Raw genomic sequence first — 14,160 nt, 5'->3', positions numbered from 1 at the left:
ATGATGACTCTGAGTACAGAGAGGAAATTAAGAATCTGGTGGCATGGTGCGAAGACAATAACCTATCCCTCAACGTCAGCAAGACAAAAGAATTGGTTGTTGACTTCAGAAGGAGTAGCGGACTGCACAACCCCATCTACATCGGTGGTGCGCAGGTGGAACAGGTCAAAAGCTTTATGTTCCTCGGAGTAAATATCACAAATGACCTGACTTGGTCTAACCAAGCAAAGTCCACTGCCAAGGAGGCCCACCAGTGCCTTTACTTCCTGAGAAAGCTGAAGAAATTTGGCCTGTCCCCTAAAACCCTCACTAATTTTTATAGGTGCACTGTAGAAAGCATTCTTCTAGGGTGCATCACAACCTGGTATGGAAGTTGTCCTGTCCAAGACCAGAAGAAGCTGCAGAAGATCGTGAACATAGCCCAGCACATCACACAAACCAATCTTCCATCCCTGGACTCACTTTACACCGCACACTGTCAGAGCAGTGCTGCCAGGATAATCATGGACACAACCCACCCAGCCAACACACTTTTTGTCCCTCTTCCCTCCGGGAGGAGGTTCAGGAGCATGAAGATTCATACGGCCAGATTTGGGAACAGCTTCTTTCCAACTGTAATAAGACTGCTGACCAGATCCTGACCCGGATCTGGGCCGTACCTTCCAAATATCCGGACCTGACTTGCACTACTTTACTTTCCCTTTTCTATTTTTGAATTATGATTTATAATTTAAATTTTTATTATTTTTACTTTGATTTGTACTTCAGAGAGCGCGAAGCAGAATCAAGTATCGCTGTGATGATTGTATGCTCTAGTATCAATTGTTTGGTGACAATAAAGTAAAAACGACAAGAAAGAAGTCCTGGCTTTTAAAAAAAGCATATCCTTGCCCGTAAAGACTTTGCAAAGTGTCACTTAGAAACTACTGTAAAGACGTGGAAGGTGGTCTTATGGTCGGATGACACTCAAGTAAAACTTTCTGGCCTCAACACTAAGCGGTACATATGGTCTAAATCTAATACTGTGCATCAGCCAGTTAACACTAACATCATCCCCACTGTAAAGTATGGTGGAGGTAGCAGCATGCTATGGGGATGTTTTTCAGCAGCAGGCACTGGAAATCTGGTCAGGATTGATGGGAAGGTGAATGCTGCTAAATACAGAGAGATCCTGGATAAAAACCTGCTAGTTTCTGCCAGAAAGCTTAAACTGGGGAGGAAGTTTGTCTTTCAGCATGACAACCCAAAGGACAACGCCAGAGTAACCATGAAATGGGTTCAAATGAAGAAAATTGATGTCCCAGTCAGTGTCTGACCTTAACCCAATTGATCATCTCTGGGAAGACCTCAAGATTACTATACACCACCACTCCTCAACTAAACCAGCGCTGCTAGTGCAATTTCGCAAGAAAGAATGGGCAAATCTTGCTCCATCACGTTGTGCAAAGCTAACAGAGACTTATCCAGAAAGACTACTGGCTGTAATAGCTGTGAGAGGTGGTTCAACTAAGTACTCTACTGAGCAAAGGGGAATGAATACTTTTGAACTGCTGACTTTGCAGCTTTCGAATTTTTAGTTTTTCATGTTTTACAATTTTCCCTGTTTTTGGGCAATGATCCACAAATAAAAATTCTCAGTTAAATTGATCAAAATCCCTGGTTGTAATATTCATTTATGTGAACAAAATGTTGGGGGCTGAATACCTTTTCAAGGCACTGTACCAGCCAAGCCTGACAGCTGGACAGTTGTACCAGCCCAACTAAAAGATGAAAATGTTGAAATATTTAGTGATGAAAGATAACTGAACTGCAGGGCTAACTACTCTCTTCACAGGTGCTGCATGAACTGCTGTTTTTATTTCAGATTTCTAACATTTGTAGTTTTAATTTCAGTTTATTGTTCAATACCCACCCCACTCCATTCGACACCCATTGGCAACATATTTCCAATTCTTTCACATACCTGGTCTGTAGGTAACAAGGCAGTGTCGCATTACAGGCTCGATCTGTATATCTGTGCAACTCCCAGCCTCCAGAGGTAGCAGATGTGCCTTGTATGTGTTTGTGGATTTCTGTTCCCAAAAACAACCCCCTTCCAAAGTGCCTGCCACTAGACCACCGCATGGAAATGCTGCAGATGCCATCCGAGGGAGATAGGACAGTGAGGTCACAGGACACCTGAATATTAAGACATACAAGTGGAGTTACATGGAGAGTTTGGTTAGACTTGGACTTTATTCCTTAGACTGTAGGAGAATGAGGAGTAATCTTACAGAAGTACATAAAATTATGAGAGGTTTTGATGGGTGAATGCACAGGAAATCAGAAATTATTGGGTAAAGGTTTAAACTGAGAGAGTAAAGATTTAAAAGGGAAATTCTTTTAAGAAGCAAATTCTTCACATTGAGGGTGGCATCTATATGGAATGAGCTGTCAGAAGAAGTGGTTAAGGCAAGAACAAATACTTGGATAAGTACACAGGGAAGAAAGGTTCAGAGGGATATAAGAGAAACGCAGGAAGAAATAACTTAATTGGGCAACTTAACATGGACAATGCTGAAGGACCTGTTTCCATGCTGTATTTCTCTGTGAGCTGGGAAAGGTTGCTGCACAATGGGAGGAACAGTAATCAAAAGTACAGACGGCTATTATATGAAGATTTGAGGACAAGGGTGGGGGACTAAGATTTTTGCACAATACTATACATTACTGAAAATAACTGGGCAAGCATTTGGCGTCAGGAAGGACAAAAGGTGGTGAGTAGAGCAACAGCAAAATAAAAGCTAACGTGCATTGAAAAATAACTACCTGGAACCCTGTGGAGGGAGCTCCAGAACATGGGTGGTGGTGTCCCTCATGTCATACATCAGGATAGAACCATTTATCAGTCCAGCGTAGATGTAGTTTGTGTCATCTGAGCACCAACAGCAACTCCATACAGGGCGACCAGTGTTGTAGGTCTGCACCACAGTATTTGCAATCAAACTAGAGAGACAGAAATTTTAAAAAATACTTAAGATAGTTTAAATCAAGCAAAAGACAAAGAATGGAACAGCTAACATTGAGGTACAAACTTAGGGCTTAAGGCCTTTTTCTCATCAAGAAGAAAAAAATCATTTTAGCTAATGAGCCAGTGCAGCCATTCACAATTCCTCTGTCATGAATATAACCAATGCTAGTAAGGAAGGATGCGGCTTTGAGCACTAGGCAATTTCGAACTGGAATAAATTAGTGCTGCAAATTCCCTCGTCTACTGCCAGTTACTAATGCTTCCTGGGTTGTCAAACGCTGACAATAGCAAGTGCAATTAATCTGATTGTGGTCTGCCTTCTAACATCTTATTTATATATCACAACATCTTGCAAGATAATTTTCAGAGTATCTAAGCAACAGTTCCACTTTACAGCAAATGATTATAAGTATCATGGCTTTGATAAGAGCCTGGACTGTAAACGACAACACCATCTCTCAAACTTTTTTCTAATTAGCTACACATTTCAGCACTTACCTAATGAGACTGTCAAGAGTGCTGCTGAAACTTTCATCAGCAAATGACAGCTTGGTCTATCACACATCACACCTTTTCTTCCCCCCAACACTTTCGGCTCTTGTTCAAAAATGACTGTTCTCATTCATTAATTCACATACAAAGAAGAGTTTTCTCATACCTTCACTTCTCTCCTTCAGCCTTCTGAATATTATATGACTTACCCTTCTGAGATTTCACCTTCCAATTCAAATTGCCTTATTCTCATGTATCTCAAGCTTATTGCCCTCTTCTCTCTCCCAATTTTATACACCACATTAATTCCACAACTCATTCCTGGTCATCTTCTTGATTGTGCCATCTCACTGGGCCTCCCAACTATTGCCTCAATCACAAACTGCAGCAACTTTAATTTATCTTCAACCATATCCCTCCTCACCCTCCCAATGACATTTACACTCTTTTGGAACATGATCTCGTCACTTCGCTCACATTTACTCACTGAAAACCTCAACTGTGCTAAATACTTCCTATTTCTACAGACCTGTTCAAATTTTTACATCTATCTTTAATACCCTTGTTCCCAATTACTCTCTCCCACCCTGATACTTCTCCCAAAGTACAGCCTTAAACAAATCCTCAATCCTGAGGGACGAAGACTTGAATGGAAATGACAGACAATTCCTTCTCTGTCTGGGTAACAAAGTATTCCTGACCCATATGCATTATATGTAGGTTAAGTTATATGCTGTCAACAGCTAGCTTTACCTCAGCAACCCTCACTTATCACAATGCTTGCTTGCCATCTAGGATAGGACGAACAGAAATTCCATGTAATGATCATGGAAAGACTGACAGTCATTTCTACACTGTCTACCTCTGACAAACAAACACTGTTTGACTCCAAACATAGTTCTGCAATTCTTGAAAATAGACCACAATATTTTGCATCAGACCAGGCATCAAATATTAAGTTCTAACCTGATACTTGCCATTTCAAAGACATTTTTTTTCCAATATTCCAACTACACACCTTCCCTATGCAAGTTCATTCACTTCAGAAGACTTCATACTGGCTGGTTTCCCTCATTTAATGCTGCCATACGGACCAATACCATTAAGGGGTCTGTGGACCCTAGGCTGGGAACCCCTGGTTTAACCAAATCACAAAGCACGCAGAGGGTATCATTTCATTAGCACCTACTGCTCAAAACTTCATCTCCATCGTAAAGAATCAGGATTCCGTCAAATAAATAAATAACTGACGACAACTTGGAACAAACAAAAATATGCACAGAATTCTCAAGTTTCAACAAGAGGGGACTTCCGGTAAGATGGCGATTGTTTAGCTGCTCCGAACTTTTGTTCCGTTACTGTTGCTATCTTTGCACTAAATGTCTCCATTTTTTAAACCTTAGTTAGGAATTTTTTCGGTATCTCTTACTTGCCTGTGAACATATCTAACTTACAATGTCTAGCAAGAGTTCTAAATCCGGGAGAAAGGAAGTTCCGGCTCTTTCAGACGAGACCCTGGCTGCGCTTGGAAAGCTCCGAGGCGAAATTTTAAAGGAATTTAAAACCGCTTTCAAACAGTTGGAAGACAAACTGGATCGGATCAACGATAAAGTGGACAAGCATGCCGAACACCTATCTTGCATTGATTCGACTTCTGAAGATTTAGAAAGTCGTGTTCGATACTTGGAGACTCTCTGTTCCAGCTTAGAGGAAAAATGTAACAAACTCCTTTCCAAAATGGTGGATCTCGAAAATCACAGCAGACGCTGCAATCTTAGAATTCTTGGATTGCCAGAGGCGACCGAACATGGACCAACCGTGAAGTTTTTCGCCAAGTTTCTCTGTGAGATATTCGGGAAAGATTTGCTTCCGAACCCGCCTGAGCTCGAACGGGCACACAGAGTCTACGTTCCCCCCGGAATTCTGGGCTCCCGTCCGCGACCAGTAATCTTGTGCTTCCATCAATACCAGGTAAAACACAGTCTGATTGTAGAGGCACGTCGCAGGGGGTCTTTTACTTTCCAGGATACAACCATTCGCTTTGTGGAAGATTTTGCACCCCAGACCTTAAAGATGCGCGCTGAGTTTAAAGGTGCAATGAAAGTGCTTTTTGAACGTGGTTTCAAACCCTCTCTTCGTACTCCTGCCGATCTACGAATCAAGCTTAATACTGGAAAATACAAGTGGTTCAAATCAGTGAAGGAAGCTGAAGCATTTGTGGCAAGTCTTCCGGCTATCCAGTCATCTTCGGAATCTGATCGGACCTCCTAAAATGGTGGATAAGTACTCCTCGTAGTAAAATTACTTTTTCTGGACTCAGACTTTACTTGAATCACTCAGACATTATTCATTGAAACTCTAAGGGCTGTTGACAATCTCTCCCGGGATTTGGTGTGTGTGTAATCTATTTTTATTCTTGTATAACTTTACCTACAGAGTTCTACAACTGACTCTAACTTGTTTTGGAGGTTCGAAATCTTTAGTGAAGGCCTCCCTGTTTGTTGGTTCACAGTTTAATTGCTGATTTATTTTTCCTTTTTTAAATATTTATTTATTTATTCTTTTCTTCACCCCTTTTTTCTAATCTCTGAATTTTTTTTCTCTCCTCTCTGTAAATGGTTGATAAATACTCGTCTTGAATTTATAATTTTCCCCTTCCTCTCTTTTTTCCCCCCTTTCTCTTACTTTATTCTTCTATAATTTTTCGCGGGTAGGTTAGTTTTGGTTTTCTTCCGATTTTCTCTGTATTAAGTTTTATATTTCTGCAGAAGGTGTTCTAATCTGTAGTTATGTTTTCTAGTGCATAAACTAGTTACTATTTGCTATAGTATTTATACGGAACTGTTGTTAATGACACAGATCTGGAAGTTGTATTTGGGTTAATTTTTTTGGTAGAGCTAGCTACTTGTTTTGGTAGCCGTCTAGTTTTGGGTTGTGTGGATGGGGTGGGTTTTCCAGTTCCAACATCACTCACTGTATTTATTGTTTCTCTTTATTGCTCAGGCCATGTATATGTTTTGATTTTACGAATCTATGTTTACATCTCTGCTCCCAGACTGCTATTGTACTGCTTGACTTTTTATATGCCTGCTGCCTTTTATGCATTAGTAATTGATAATGGCTAGTGCACTTAAATTCGTGAGCTGGAATGTAAAGGGATTGAATCACCCTGTTAAAAGGAGGAAGGTATTCTCACATATCAAACAACTCAAAGCTGACATTGCTTTCCTTCAAGAAATTCATATTCGTTGTTTTGATAACTCCCACCTTCTGTCAAAGAGGGCGGGTCAGCATTTTCATTCATCCTTTGCCGCTAAAGCTAGGGAAGTCTCCATTCTTATTAACTCAAATATTCCTTTTGAACTCCATAATAAAATATCTGATACAAATGGCCGTTTTATTATTGTTTCTGGTAAACTATATAACACTGAAATTGCACTAGCAAACCTGTATGCCCCCAATTTTGAGGATGTTAACTTTTTTGAACGGTTTTTTCCCCTCACTACCAGACTTAAACTCATACTCTCTTATACTGGGTGGTGACTTCAACTGTTGGTTGGATCCTAAACTGGATCGATCGTCCTCTGTTACCAGATCACCTACTAAATCTGCCTTAGATATCCAATCGTTTCTCTCTAATTTTGGCATCTCTGATATATGGCGTTTCCTCCATCCTACGGAGAGAGATTATTCTTTTTTCTCACATGTTCACCACACCTTCACTAGAATTGACTATTTCTTACTCGATAACCAACTTATCCCATTTGCCCACTCTTGTGACTATCAGAGTATACTGATTTCTGACCATGCCCCAATTACCCTCTCTCTGAACTTTCCTGGTCTCCTTCAGAGGAATAAACACTGGCGGTTTGATTCAACTTTATTATCGGATGATGATTTTGTAAAATTTATTAAGGATTAGATAACCTTTTATTTTAACACTAATACATCACCTGAAGTGCCATCCCAGATTGTCTGGGATGCCATGAAAGCATATCTGAGGGGTCAAATAATCTCTTACACAGCAAATCTCAACAGACGATCCCGTGCAGATCAATCAGACCTCATTAACCAGATTAAAGATTTGGATCAAATATACGCCCAAACTAAGAACCCTGAATTATACAAGAAGCGCGTTGAACTCCAAACTAAATTTAACCTTCTGTCCACTCAACCTGTCGAACGCCAACTTCTCGAAAGCAAGAGTCGCTTTTACATTCATGGGGATAAGTCTGGTAAATTCCTAGCCAATCAGCTGAGGCGTTCCAAAGCCAAACAACATATTACAAAGATCCGGAAGGAGAACGGAGACTTTACATCGGATCATTTAGAAATTAATGACACATTTAAAAATTTTTATTCTCAGCTTTATTCCTCTGAATCTCTGAATGACAATATCTCTGTGGATCAATTTTTACAGAATCTGAATATCCCCTCACTTTCATCTGATTTCAAAGCCAAACTCAATGCGCCTATATCATCAGAAGAAATATCTTTTGCAATTTCTGCACTGTCCTCAGGGAAATCTCCTGGACCTGATGGGTTCCCTGTAGAATTTTATAAATCATTCTCTTCACTTCTTTCTCCTCAGTTACTTTCAGTATTATCTGAAGCGTTTAATTACGGCAAATTGCCACCCTCTTTCAATGAGGCACCTATTATTCTTCTTTTAAAAAAGGGCAAAGACCCAACAGAGTGTTCCTCGTACAGGCCGATCTCTCTGCTCAATGTTGATGTAAAGATCTTAGCTAAAGTGTTGGCTCATAGATTAGAAACAGTTATTCCCTCCATTATCTCTGATGACCAAACAGGCTTTATTAAAAACCGTCTCCCTTTTTTTAAACATTCGGCGTCTATTTAATATCTTATACTCAGCTCCAACTGGGACACCTGAATGTGTTATTTCCCTCGATGCGGAGAAAGCATTTGATCGTATAGAGTGGAACTACCTTTTTGCAGTCTTAGAAAAATTTGACCTCGGCCAAAGTTTCATCTCTTGGATCCAATTGCTGTACCTGTGTCCTACTGCTTCTGTTTTAACTAATTTTCAGAAATCCCAAGTATTTAATCTCAAACGTGGCACCCGTCAGGGATGCCCCTTAAGTCCCTTTCTCTTTGATTTGGCTATAGAACCTCTGGCGATAGCATTTCGAAATTGTCCTGAATTGACCGGGATTTGGAGAGGAGGTGTTGAGCATAAAGTTTCTCTCTATGCTGATGACTTTTTACTCTTTCTCTCAAATCTGTCTACACCCTTACCTCTAATGTTTTCACTTCTTGACCAGTTTAGCCAGATCTCTGGCTATAAACTTAATTTACATAAGAGTGAACTTTTCCCAATTAATAAAGAAGCACAAGAACTAATATTTCGTGATCTCCCTTTTAAAGTAGTCCATAATCAATTTACTTATCCTTGAATTACAGTCACAAGGAAGTTTAAAGATCTCTTTCGTGAAAACTTTGTCAATCTTTCATATGCTATAAAACAGAGTCTGGTACAATGGTCACCTCTATCTATGTCTTTGGTAGGTCGTATTAATGTTGTTAAAATGTATGTTCTCCCCAAATTTTTATACTTATTTCAATCTATCCCAATTTTTATTCCTTAGACTCTATTATTTTGTCATATCTGTGGCAGAATAAGCGCTCTAGAATTAATAAAATCCAACTCCAAAAATCTAAAAAAGAGGGTGGCATGGCTTTATCTAACTTTCGCTTATATTATTGGGCAGCTAATATACGTTGCGCTACCTTCTGGTCTTTCTTCCACGGCCAACCCGAGTGCCCTAACTGGGTGGCAATGGAGTTGAGCTCCACTAAAGAATTATCTATCTCTGCACTTCTTGGCTCTGCACTCCCTAGTAGTCTGCCCAGATCAATAGCTAATCCTCTTGTTAGACACACTTTGCGTATATGGGCTCAGTTCAGGAAATGCTATGGTTTCCAGGGGTTTTCCATTTCTAGCCCTGTCGCACATAATCACCTTTTTTTACCCACTACGTACGATTCAGCATTCCATGTTTGGTATAGGAAGGGCATTAGACATTTTGAAGATCTTTTCATTGATAATCGCTTCGCTTCTTTTCAGCAGCTCTCTGTTAAGTTCAACCTGCCTAACGCTCATTTTTTCAGATATCTCCAAATCTGACACTTTATTGCTCCTTTAATTCCTAACTTTCCTGAAATGCCTGCGAAAAATGCTATGGACCTATTTCTTTCCATTAATCCACTAGGTAAAGGTTTAATATCAATTATCCGAGATAAACTAGCAGCCTTACGACGGGCCCCTGTGGATAAAATTAAAACGGCCTGGGAGCAGGATTTAAATATCTCCTTATCCGAGGAGAGCTGGGACTCAGTTCTCAAATCGGTTAACTCAACCTATCTTTGTGCTCGCCATTGCCTTTTACAGTTTAAGATTGTTCATAGAGCCCATATGTCTAAATCTAAACTATCTCGATTCTACCCTGGCATTAGTTCGCTCTGTGATAAATGCAAGAGGGGCGTGGCCTCTCTCATCCATATGTACTGGTTCTGTCCTAGCTTGGAGAAATTCTGGAAAGATGTCTTCACTACATTATCGGGTATTCTGAATCAGCACCTAGAACAAAACCCCTTAATTGCTCTGTTCGGTTTTTGGGGCGAGACAGATTTATGTCTGGGTCCGACCAAATGCAGAATACTATCCTTTGCCTCTCTCCTGGCTAGACGCTCGATCCTCCTTAGATGGAGAGATGTTGCCCCGCCCACTCATGCGCAATGGCTTAACGACATTATGGCCTGCTTGAACCTCGAAAAAATTCATTATTCAGTTCTTAATTCGGATCTAAAGTTCCATAAGGTCTGGGGACCTTTTATCGAGTACTTTCATAACCTTCCTCTTGACTAGGGTTTTCTTTTCTTTTTTTTTCTTCTTTTCGGTCCCTTGCTTTCAGCTCCCTTTTTTTTTCTGGTAGTAGGCATTATTATCCTCTGTTGCTAAGTGTATTCAGTCTGGGAGTTTGACTGTCCTGACTTATACTCTCTATATTGTGTTGTGGTCGGTCTGGAGTTGTTGTTGTTTTTTTCTTGTGTTGTGGGGCTTGGGGAGGACACTAAGCTCACTTGTCTTTAATTTAGGTGCTTTTTTGTTAAATTCTCTTCCTTTGTAGCATATTGTTATTGTATGCTTAATTTTGCACTGTATTAATGCTCCTCATTGGGATTTGGGGTTTTTAATTTGTAAAATGTTTTGAAAAACTAATAAAAAAATTTAAAAATAAAAAAAAGTTTCAACAAGAGGCAGTAGAGACCATCCATGACAAACATAACTCATCTGGGTGCTGCAACAATGCTAGTAACATTTTGCCAATGTTTTACTCCCATCATAAGGGGTACTGCAGTCCATTAACCATTTACCTGGTTAATTTGACAGTGGTATCTAGTGAAGCAGATAAGAGAACACTGTCAAGTCGATCACTGAATGCCAAGCCTCTAATCTGTTTGGAATGGATTGGAATATACTGGGTACTGCGGAAGTTCACTGCACTGATCTTCTTAACACCACACCCTGTAAGACAAATGAGAAAAGATGAGGCTTGGTGGAAAAATGTGTAATCACAGGATTTTGACTTGCAATGCAAAAGATTTAAGAGCAAACAAAGCTTCATGTCCTCCTTACCTAATTTGAAAACAAATCTATGATCCAGAACAGGTCAATTCTGCGAGCCAAACTATGCAAGAGAAAGACGTTGCTGATAGATGAGAAACACCGCATTTATGACACCCATATACTGAAAATGTGATCACAAGCTGGGTGAAAAGTTAATTGATCACAATTGTTTGTATTATATGCTAATTTTTTGGTGTGCTACCTCCTTGCACACTGATAAACGTCATCATAAAGGAAGATCCTCAAAATAGTCAGATGCTTTGGTGCACCAAGAGAGAAGCTAAAGACAAAAGATTCTGCTGATGCTGGAAATCCAGAGCAACACAAAGTGCTAGAGGAATACAGCTCGTCAAGCAACAGTAACGGAGGGGAATAAACGTTCAACATTTTGGGCTGACAGAAAAAGGAGGGTGAGTGGTGGAAAAAAGCCAGAATAAGAAGTTGGGAGTAGGGAGGGAAAAGAGGGGAACGTGTACAAGCTAGCAAGTGATTGGTGAAACCAGGTGGGGTGGGGGGGAGATGCAATGAAGTGAGAAGCTGGGAGGTGATGGAAAAGGTAAAGGGCTGAAAAAGAATTCTGACAGGAGAGTAGACCATGAGAGAAAGTGAAGGAGAAGGGGTACCAGAGAGAAGAGATAGGTAGATAAAAAGGAGATGGGGGGGGGGGGAGAAATCACTTGAAGTTAGAGAAATCAATGTTCATGTCATCAAGTTGGAAGCTACAAAGATGGAATACAAGGTGATGCCTCTCCAACCTGAGAATAACCTCATCGTGGCAGTAGAGAACATAGTTATACAAAAGTGACTAACGTAACAAAACAATTCACAAATTATGGGAAGTAAATGATTAAAAGCTAAAATAAGATGTGTTTGAAAGGCAGTTACAGCTGAAACAAGAGACTTGCTTATTTATATATTGCAAACTGCAACATGCATAATTCTCAATACTTCAATAAGTTTATAAATCCCTCAGAAACTTACCAGGAAGGAGACTGGTTTGAGGAGAAGGTTGGGACACAACCAGGCAGCTCATTGAAGCACAGTAAGCCATGACTCGACAGTTTCCACTCTGTGAAATCATAATGCCTTTTTCAAACTGGTACTTGCACTGACTTTGGCTGGAACTGATGTTCAGTGAGTTACTTGAACTTGAGGGGCCTTGTGAAGCACTTGGACCGTGCTTGGCCATCAGGCATCTCAGCTCCTGCAATGATGGTCAAAACCAAATATCACATTTGCCCCACACCCACATAAAACACCCACCAGAGTCAAAGAGAAATCAAAATCTTTCAGTATCTAGTGATGTAGATACACAACAGGAACTCAATGCAGAGAATTTTTTTTAAAAACACAGCTTTACATATGTATTCTAAATTTAACACATTCATGATATTCAAAGCAAAGCTTCACAATTAGCAAATACATAAACAAAACTCAAAAATATCCTTAGGAAATAAAGCTACATAAATTCATACAGTGAGCTGCTATCTAAACAATCTCTGCCCTGCAGCTTATTTGCAATTCAAATTTCAACATTGCAGGCTGTACCTCTGTCCATTTTAACTACAATGATTGAAAGAAAATGAATTCAAAAATCTGATCTGAGAATTGGAAATGAATAGTATCTTGCCAGTGCATTCCACTCATCCCCAAAAGCAGCAAGCTAGGTAGATAAACATTATAGGATACTTGTCTTCATTTACATGGAAAAATATGCAAGGGGGCTATGTCAGATCAGTGGTGCACAATATCCATTCTGTGAACCAAAGGTAACCATGGAGTATTTCTATTCAACCTGCCTGTTATCTGCCATTCTCCCAACTTTTGGTTCCTTGCATTAGTTTCCTCAAAGCAAGTTGCAGATGGGCAAGGCCACATGGAGTCCTACCAGCCAAAAATTAAAATCCTGTCTCCACAAATATAAAAGCTGATTACACCATGTCCCTAGGTTTACTGGGCTGTTTGGGGAGTGCAGAGGAGCCATCCATGGTTACTCCTTCACAGTTCAAGCTACTTGGGATTCATTCTCCAAATCTGTATTGAGTATGCACATCCTCCCCAAGATCATGTGGGCACACCAATTTCCCACATTACAAAATACATTAATTAAGTTCATTAATACTAAATTACCCTGGTGCAGAAATGAAGGTTTGGTTGGGGGGAGGGAGGAGAGAAGTTAATAGGAATACAAGGAAAATAAAATGAAACTGTAGGATTGTGTAAACAGGTAAAGATGTGGGGGACCAAATGGTCTGTTTCCATGTGATACGACTATGATCAAAACAAGTGATTCATCAAGTTTTATTCCTCCTCTGTTTTAAATTTAGTGGCAGTAGTAAATGTCCTGTGGCTTGCCTAGTTATTTCAGAGAGCATTTAAGAGACAATCACATGGAATTGGTCTGAAGTCATTGGTCACCCAGGTCAGTTAAAAAAAGGAAATGGAACATTTCCTCCTAAGAATATTGTCAACCAAAAGGGTTCTTTTTAAAACAGCAATCAGGTAATGTTCCAGGTCATGTTTGCTAATAGTAGCTGTGAGTTCTTCCCCCACCCCCTCCCATGCTATTAAATACAATTTAGTTTTTTTAAAAAAACTTTAATCATTCTTTGAACCTCTTCCCACCTCCTACCTCAAAATATATTCTACTCACTGATTCTAGCAACTTCAGTCAAATCTGGGGTCCTTCAACACTGAAACCTAAAAACTCCTCCTTTTCACTTTTTAATCTATTTCAATTTGGTTAAATGGACCCTCAGCATTTCCTATTGCAAAGAGAGCAACTCCAGCCTAACCTTTCCTCCATTACAATTCTCCAGTATCGACAACATTCTTCAAATCCCTTCCTTATTCTCACATATTTTAATCTTTAATGTTGTGTGGTAATCAGAACTGCATACATTGTATTTTCTGTGGCTGAACACAACCTTTCAGCAGGGAAAGCAGATTGACGTCTGAATTTGCTTCCAAGGATAGCTTGTGACATGGATCCTTAAAGGTCCAGATG

The 14,160-nt window shown here is 39.9% G+C and overlaps 1 protein-coding gene across 3 annotated transcripts in view; it reads right to left on the bottom strand.

Annotated features, from left to right (window-relative positions):
- rfwd3 (ring finger and WD repeat domain 3) overlaps positions 1-14,160 on the bottom strand; it is a 71,792-nt gene that overhangs the window by 20,850 nt on the left and 36,782 nt on the right. For all 3 annotated transcript variants that reach the window (XM_073069743.1, XM_073069744.1, XM_073069745.1), the window contains 4 exons: positions 12,135-12,357; positions 10,901-11,051; positions 2,809-2,985; positions 1,964-2,178 (listed from right to left, as the gene is read on the bottom strand). In XM_073069743.1, the coding sequence (XP_072925844.1) occupies positions 1,964-2,178; positions 2,809-2,985; positions 10,901-11,051; positions 12,135-12,357 (766 nt within the window). The remainder of the gene's footprint in view (positions 1-1,963; positions 2,179-2,808; positions 2,986-10,900; positions 11,052-12,134; positions 12,358-14,160) is intronic.

This window comes from Hemitrygon akajei, chromosome 17, assembly GCF_048418815.1.
Source record: "Hemitrygon akajei chromosome 17, sHemAka1.3, whole genome shotgun sequence".
NCBI lineage: Eukaryota > Metazoa > Chordata > Chondrichthyes > Myliobatiformes > Dasyatidae > Hemitrygon > Hemitrygon akajei.
Note: the sequence above shows the minus strand (reverse complement) of the source record. Positions and strands in the feature narration are given on the sequence as shown.